This window comes from Gavialis gangeticus, unplaced genomic scaffold (assembly GCF_001723915.1).
Source record: "Gavialis gangeticus isolate Ggan-Ray unplaced genomic scaffold, GavGan_comp1, whole genome shotgun sequence".
Lineage (NCBI taxonomy): Eukaryota > Metazoa > Chordata > Crocodylia > Gavialidae > Gavialis > Gavialis gangeticus.
The window spans coordinates 6,012,884-6,019,945 of NW_017729011.1; the positions used below are offsets into that span (position 1 = coordinate 6,012,884).

The following is a 7,062-nucleotide window of genomic DNA, read 5'->3' on the forward strand; positions in this document are numbered from 1 at the left end:
GCCTTGTGTCATCCTCCAACCTGGGTGTAGCTGTGTTGTCCAGTGTCTGACTCACCTGCCAGAACAGTCTAGGTGTAACCAGACTGCAGCATCCGCCCTGGAACAGAAGGGAAGGGCATGTAATGTTAGAATAATCTTCATTACAAAACTCCCTGCCCAGCAAGGACTCTGCCTCGGGGCTCTGTGCCAGGGGCTGGAGCTCACGCCAGGGCCTTCCCTGCTAGAGCTGCTGGCTTCCCTGCACCAGAGACTGTATGAAGCTCTAGCACTTCCAGCTAACCAGACTAGGGAATTAGTGGTTCAGTCTCCTGGCAGCCCTCAATCCTGCCAGGCTCTGAAAGGGGCAAGCAGAGCATCCGTGGCCATCTGCCATCTGGAGTAACTGCTGAGCCTCTTGCAAAATCTTGTGCGCCGAACTTATAGAAACAGCCTTCAGGTACCTGGACACAATAACAACCACCCTGCTGCCAGGGGATGGGGCAGGCTGACAGAGGGCAATGGTTCCTGTGCTGAAGCACCTCACCAAGGAACCCAGTAAGACCTCATGAGGCTGAGCAGGGAGGACTTGCTTTTCCCTTCTGTCTCCAGTAATGTCACAGGGTTGCGCATAACCCAGATGCTTGCTAGTCACTGAAAGGAGGAGGGCACAGCCTGGTGACTGCTGGGCATGGGGGTCAAAGCAGGTGATGGGAGTGTCCACAGTACAGCAGTCAACCTGGCTAACAAACACACCAAGCTGGGGCTTGGGGGCAATGACTTTTGATCTCTCTACTCAGTCCTCCGGTAGGAAGAAGCCATGTGAGGAATAGCTGCAGGACTCAGGTTAGCCGAGGATGGCACAGCAGCTTGTTGTGATGCTGGTTGTTTCACCAAACTGGCATTTTTCTAGTGGTAAAGCACGGTTTGTCTGCAGAGGTCCCAGTGAAGGGGTTGAGAGGGTCCCTCCAGATTTACCCCAGTGTAGCTGGGACTGGAGGCTGGCCCTGATGATCATTAATGATCCAGCAGCCCCACCTAGCATGTAGTTTCAGTACCATGCATCAGAGGCTGTGTACTAGCCAGCACAGGCCTGGATAAAACCAGACCCTGCTTGGCCAACACCCATGTGAGCTATGCAGAGTGTCCCTGCCTGAGGCAGAAGTGCAAGGTGGGAAGTGCAGCCTGATAGCATTGCTCTTTGTTTCCCTGTGAGTCTGTCACTGTCTTTTCTCTGCAACACCAACAAAGACACCGCCTTCCTTGGCACCAGCTTCCTTTGCCCATGGTCTGTCACTGTACAACCCATAGGATTATCTGAAGGAAACTACTTTTGCTTTTGCACAAGCTGATTCTTACCCCAGCTGGTACAGTTGGTCCCTTGGTCACAGTGTCCAGGCAGCCAGGGCTTATGGCTCTGACTTCTCTCTGACCACAGTCTTCCTGCATTGTACAGATGGAGGAAACAGGCATGGAAGGGTTCAGCGTGAAATCCAGCCTGCACAGGACTGGACCCTTCAGGAACCCCTCAGCCCTGCGTGTAGGAGGGAGAAGACTTCCCAGGGGGGTAGGGGGGAGTGGGGGAGGAAGGCTGCAGATGTTGCCCCTGGCACAAGGGTACTATGTGTCTCCACAGGCCAGCGATGATGGCGAGAGCATTGGGCACTGCCCCTTCTGCCAGCGTCTCTTCATGGTGCTGCTGCTCAAGGGTGTGCCCTTCACTCTGACCACGGTGGATGTGAAAAGGTGAACAGAAAGGCTGGGCCAGGAAAGCCACTGCAAGTTGCCCACACCCCCTCCCCGCTAGGATACCCATCCACTTCCATGGAGCCCCCTGCCTCTCCCTTCACCTGTGTGTCCCCCCAGGTGACTCTCACCCAGAACCAGGAAAGGAGACTGGACAGATTGGAAAGGCCCAAGCTCCCTCTTCCCCTTGACCATGCTAGCTCACCTTCTGCTCTGCAGTGTGATGGGGCAGGCAACGAGTTCTGTCTGTTCAGGGCAGCACAGCAGGGCACTTGCTGGCAGAGGACATCAGGCTGGCACACAGCCACTGCCTGGCTTGCATCTGCAGCCAGGTACATGGCAGCACCTGCTGGCCTCTGCCCCAGCAAGCCCCTAGCTATGCCCCAGTGTCACTGTGAGCCCCTCTCCCTGCAGATCCCTGGATGTGCTGAAGGCTTTTGCTCCAGGGTCCCAGCTGCCTGTGCTGCTGTATGATGGGGAGCCCAAAACCGACACCATCAAGATTGAGGAGTTCCTGGAGGACACACTGAGGCCCCCAAAGTGAGTGGCCAGCCCTCCCCTTGGGCACTGTCATCCCCACACAATCAGAGCAACAAAGATCAGTCCCTGGGGGTGGGAGGACACTGTGCTGAGGGCAGGGATGGGGAATATGACGGTTCCTTCAGGGCTGGTGGGAGGGGGAAGCAGGGTGGAGCAGGGTGGGAAGGTAAGAGCTGGACAGTGATGGGGTGGGATGAAATGGGGTGAGAGAGGACGAGACGAGCACAAGGGCATGGAAGAGACAAAGGAGGAGAGGGCAGACTTTGGGGCACAGTAGGGGACTTCAAGTCCATGTGGCTTCTCGGGCTTGCCCCAACCCAGGCCCACAGCTCTGCCCCAGCTCACAGCCTCTCTCCTTCGGCCTCTTGCAGGTACCCAAGCCTGGTTCCACGGTACAAGGAGTCCTTCACGGCAGGCAACGACGTCTTCCACAAGTTCTCTGCATACATCAAGAACCCACTGCCTGCCCAGGATGAAGGTGAGGGCTTGTCACACCAGGGATGGATGGGAGGGCATCTACAAGCAGCCATATGGGGCAGGGCCCTGCTGCCTTCCTTGGCACCATGCTGCCTGCCCCACGGGCATCCCTCTGCCCCATGCAGGCTTGCTGCTGCTCTCCTTAGCTTTATCAGCCTAAAACCCCTCCCACTGCTGAGTCAGACCTTGCCTAGCCCTCCTCATGGGTCACCACTATGGCACTGGCTCCCCTTCCTCTGCCAGAGGCCTCCGCTCTGCTGGAAGGGGCTCACTGCAGGGCAGGTGGGGAGCTCTCACCCGACTCAGGCACCCCCAACTCTGCCTGCAAGGAGTGAGCAGCTGAAGCCCTGGAGTGAGCTATGGCACAGGGGCATGGTCCTGTGCCCTGAGTCACCCTGGCCTGGGGGTGGTTGGGACTGTCCCTGGAGCTGGCAGGGCAGCTTTCACCAGCAGAGGAAGGTGGCTCATCCTTGCATGGGGCAGGGGCTAATAGGGGCTGGCCAGCAGACGGCAACACCGTGCCAGCCCTTGCAGGACTCTGCAGGCCTTGTGCTGATTGCTCTGCTCCCCCCAACCTAGCCCTGCAGAGTGGTCTGCTGAAGGCCCTGTGGAAGCTGGACACGTACCTGCGCACGCCCCTGGAGTACGAGCTCGCCCAGGATCCCCGCCTCACCGTGTCCCGCAGGCGTTTCCTGGATGGGGACCAGCTCACGCTAGCTGACTGCAGCCTGCTGCCCAAGCTCAACATCGTCCACGTGAGTGTGGGAGCCCCTGAAGCAACACCTCACCCTGCTCCACCCTGGGATCCCTCCTCTTCCTCACCCTTACTCTATCCTCCACGGGCCCTCTACCTCCCCTACATGGGCTAGTGACCCATCAGATTCCCTCCTCCCTTCAGCCCTGCACAGCAGTGTCTGCTGCTTGCCCCTCCCTGGACCCTGCCACCCATGGCTGGTCACTGCTGCCACACTGAGCCCTACACAAGCTGGTGTTTGGCTGGGGCAACTCCCTACTTCCCAAGGACAGAACAGCAGCAGCAGATGGGATTTTTTCCATGGGGGCAGATCCCAGATAAAGCCCTCAGCTCTGCACAGCTCTCTGAGTTGCAGGCGAACACAGTGCACTCCAGCTGGGGCCTGCAATCCAGGAGGCTCTGCTGGGAAAGCGGCGAGCTGCCCTGGGTGAGGTAGTGTAGGGAAACAGTCTGAGTGCAGAGGATAAGAAATACTGCTGCTCCTCCCCACAGGTCGTTTGCGAGCACTACCGGCAATTTGGGATCCCCAAGGACCTGCAAGGCATCTGGCAGTATCTGAACAATGCCCAAGAAGTCAAGGAATTCAAGTACACCTGCCCCAACAACGAGGAGATTGTGCAGGCCTATAGTTCTGTGGATCGGTCCTCCAGTGAGCAGAGGCCACTACCATCTCCACGTTCACCGATGGCTCCCCTGTCCCCCTCCATGGACGGCCAGTGGCAAAGCCCCAGAGCAGGAGGTGGGGCTGGGGGAAGGGTGTAGAGACGGACCTGACGGGGCTGTGCTGCAAAATGAGCCTGTGCGTTATCCACAAGCACCAAACAGAGGGGGAGGGAACAAGAGCTGCTCCAGGCTTGTGCCCTGAACAGCCGTGGCCCAGCACTGCTCCTGGATTGGGGCGAGCTGGGCCTGGGTTATTTCAGGGCAGTGCCAGCAGTCCTACCTGATTTAGGAAGGGCTTTAGCCCAACAGGAGGCTGCTCTTTGGCGGCCATCACCTCCTCTCCCTCCAGCCTGCCCCATGCACCCTGAAGCCCTCCCTGAGACAGGATCTTCTGGGAAGCCTCTTCAGCTAATATCCTTCCATCTTGTCTGACATGCTCCCTCGAGGCCTCTCACTCCAGCCCCCTGCTTCTCCAGCCCCATCAAGACGTGGAGGTAGAAGTACTCTATGTACCATCAGGAGGCAGGGCTACCTTCTCAAGACCAACCCTCTCCATCACCTGCCTGCTAAGGACACAGTGATAACAGACGCCTCAGAGCTGGAATGAAGCAGAACAGGCTGCAGAGAAGACTTCTGGCAGCCAGGAGCTCCCCTGGGGCCTGGGCAGTGCATCCCAGCCGGCGTGGGGGGAAGGCAGGTGGCAGAGGAGACCAGCGAGGCTGGAGAAAGCTGCATGAACCTGTCCACTAAGGCTCCTCCCTGTGTTAAAAGGGCTCAGCCCTCACTATGCCGGGAGCTGTAGTTTCCATCCCAGGCCACTCTGCACCAGTTGTCAGCAAGAGGCAGGTTTCCTGCAACAAATAGGGTCTCCAGAGTGGTGAGTCCCACAGATCTTCAGGAGCCAAAAAGCCTTCCTAGAAGCAACACCTGCAGCAAGACCAGCACTTGGCAAGGGGTAAATCCACACTAATGCCCGGCCTTGGAAGGAGGTGGGTTCCTGCCCCAAAGGCTAGCCCAGCCCTAACTGAGCATCACAGCAGCCTTTAAAAAGAGCCAGGGACAGGGAGGTTGGGAGGGGGGAAAAAAAAAAAAAAGAAAACAGTTGTACAGCACAGTGTGCCACCCCTGGTGTTCAAGGTCACAGGTGCTGGAAGCTGGCTCGCAGCCCTCTGCTGAGGTATCGGGGTTGAGAGGCTCATTGCCCAGCTACCCCCAGGCTCTCTGCCACCTGGTCCAGTAGCTACAAGCCTCATCCCTACTTTGTCCCAAACCTCACCACATTTGTCTCTAGCAGATTGGATTTGTCTACTGTCCTAGAGCTTTTAAGAGTCAATAAAGAGGAAAGAAAAGCAAAGCACAGCACATCGTGGTGTTGAACAATAACTGACCTTCTTCAGGGAGGGGAAGTTTCTTGACCACATGTGGGCTCCACAGGGCACAGCTGACATGGGAGCCCTGGGAGAGGGGGTTGCAGCTCTCCCTGTCCACAGCTATAGCCCTGTAGCTACAGATGATCTTGCTTCCCCCAAGGTCCGTCACCAAGTGACCAAAAGAGCCAAATGCAATAAGACCAGGCTATCAGCACACAAAGCAAAAAGTCACTAGTTTATTTAAAATAAGTTATGGACACAGCTTGGATAATTAAAATAGCCAGATAAAAGTGTCATTAAAACGTAATTCATTCAAAGTCAAATTCATTCTAAGCCCAGAGGGCAAAGCCGATTCGGGGGGGGGGGGCCGCAAGGGAAACAGGACTGCCTCTGAGCCCTTCCCTGCCTGCTGGAAAAGGGGGAGCAGCTCCCCACAGAGCTGAGGCCATGAGCCCTGAGGTTCTGCTGCCTGCCTCTGCTTGCAAGTCTTGCAAGACCTACCACACTGGTCACAAGGCTTCAGGTTTCAACTGTCCTCCAGGGACTCAGGCAGGGCTGGGCACTGTTGAGCTTTATAATTCATTTGCAGAGTAAAATCCCCTTAGATGCTGTGAAAAGCCATGCATTGTCCTCATATAAAAAGGGCCCAGGTTGGGGTCAGGAGTCTTCAAAGTCTACCCCAGTTGGTGCCTTCTTACTGAAAGAAAAGGGAGAAGAGAGTGAGGTTTGAATCCTGGGTGTACTCGTTTTGCAGCTCCTGATCCATCAGCCATCTTACAAGCACATCCCCACAGAAGCTACCAGGCAACCTCAGAGCACGTCTGCCCAACCCAGCCCCGGGGGTCAGGTAGGGCCCAACTGAGTGCTGGGCCACGGTACTGGACTCACTGTGGCTTGGAGTCCAGGAGAAGATGAGGTGTCGAGAGTTACCTTTTGAATCCAGGGTTTATGAGAGACTCCCCTGGGACTCTTCTCTTGGCCAGAACAGCTGAGCCTCCACCTTGATTCTTCCTGGGACTCAGATCTGCTTGGAAAAGAGAAGACCTGGCTGGTGAAAGGGCTGCCCTTGCCAACGAAGGACAAGCACAAGCCTTGTGGGGTAACACCTGGCTGCACTTAATGGGGTCCAGAGCTAGAGAGAATCCCAGGGGCCCTCTGCATGCAGCAGCCTTGGCCAAGCCCCATCCCTTCTCTGCTTCTAAGGAAGGCCAACAGGAGCTTTGCTTTGGGGACTGGAAGGACCAGATCTGTGCCTGCTGATGTTCAGAGTCCCAAGTTGCCATGAACAGTAGTGGAGATCCCATCTGGCACCAGGTCTGAGACAGCAGAGAGGGACCTGTCCACCATGATCCTGGATGGAGCGACACTGGCTTAAGAGCCAAGCACAAAGGTTTTAGTGCCTGGCAGCATTCACACTGCAACTCCAGTTCAAGGGGAACAGGGACATATTCAAGTCAGCCGGTCCGGATGATCTCCACCCTAGAGTTCTAAAGGAATTGGCCGAGGTCATTGCAGGACCCCTGGCATGGCTTTACG

The 7,062-nt window shown here is 56.5% G+C and overlaps 2 protein-coding genes across 2 annotated transcripts in view; one reads left to right on the forward strand and one right to left on the reverse strand.

Moving 5' to 3' along the window:
* Positions 1–5,518, forward strand: part of CLIC3 (chloride intracellular channel 3) — a 14,005-nt gene extending 8,487 nt beyond the window's left edge. The window contains exons 2-6 of the mRNA XM_019510444.1: positions 1,613–1,722; positions 2,137–2,262; positions 2,634–2,740; positions 3,319–3,494; positions 3,986–5,518. Of these exons, the coding sequence (XP_019365989.1) occupies positions 1,613–1,722; positions 2,137–2,262; positions 2,634–2,740; positions 3,319–3,494; positions 3,986–4,255 (789 nt within the window). The 3' untranslated portion in view covers positions 4,256–5,518. The remainder of the gene's footprint in view (positions 1–1,612; positions 1,723–2,136; positions 2,263–2,633; positions 2,741–3,318; positions 3,495–3,985) is intronic.
* A 229-nt stretch (positions 5,519–5,747) lies between these two features.
* CUNH9orf142 (chromosome unknown C9orf142 homolog) overlaps positions 5,748–7,062 on the reverse strand; it is an 11,671-nt gene continuing 10,356 nt past the window's right edge. Inside the window, exons 6-7 of the mRNA XM_019510445.1 lie at positions 6,457–6,550; positions 5,748–6,223 (exon numbers count right to left, since the gene is read on the reverse strand). Coding sequence (XP_019365990.1) covers positions 6,184–6,223; positions 6,457–6,550 — 134 coding nt within the window. The 3' untranslated portion in view covers positions 5,748–6,183. The remainder of the gene's footprint in view (positions 6,224–6,456; positions 6,551–7,062) is intronic.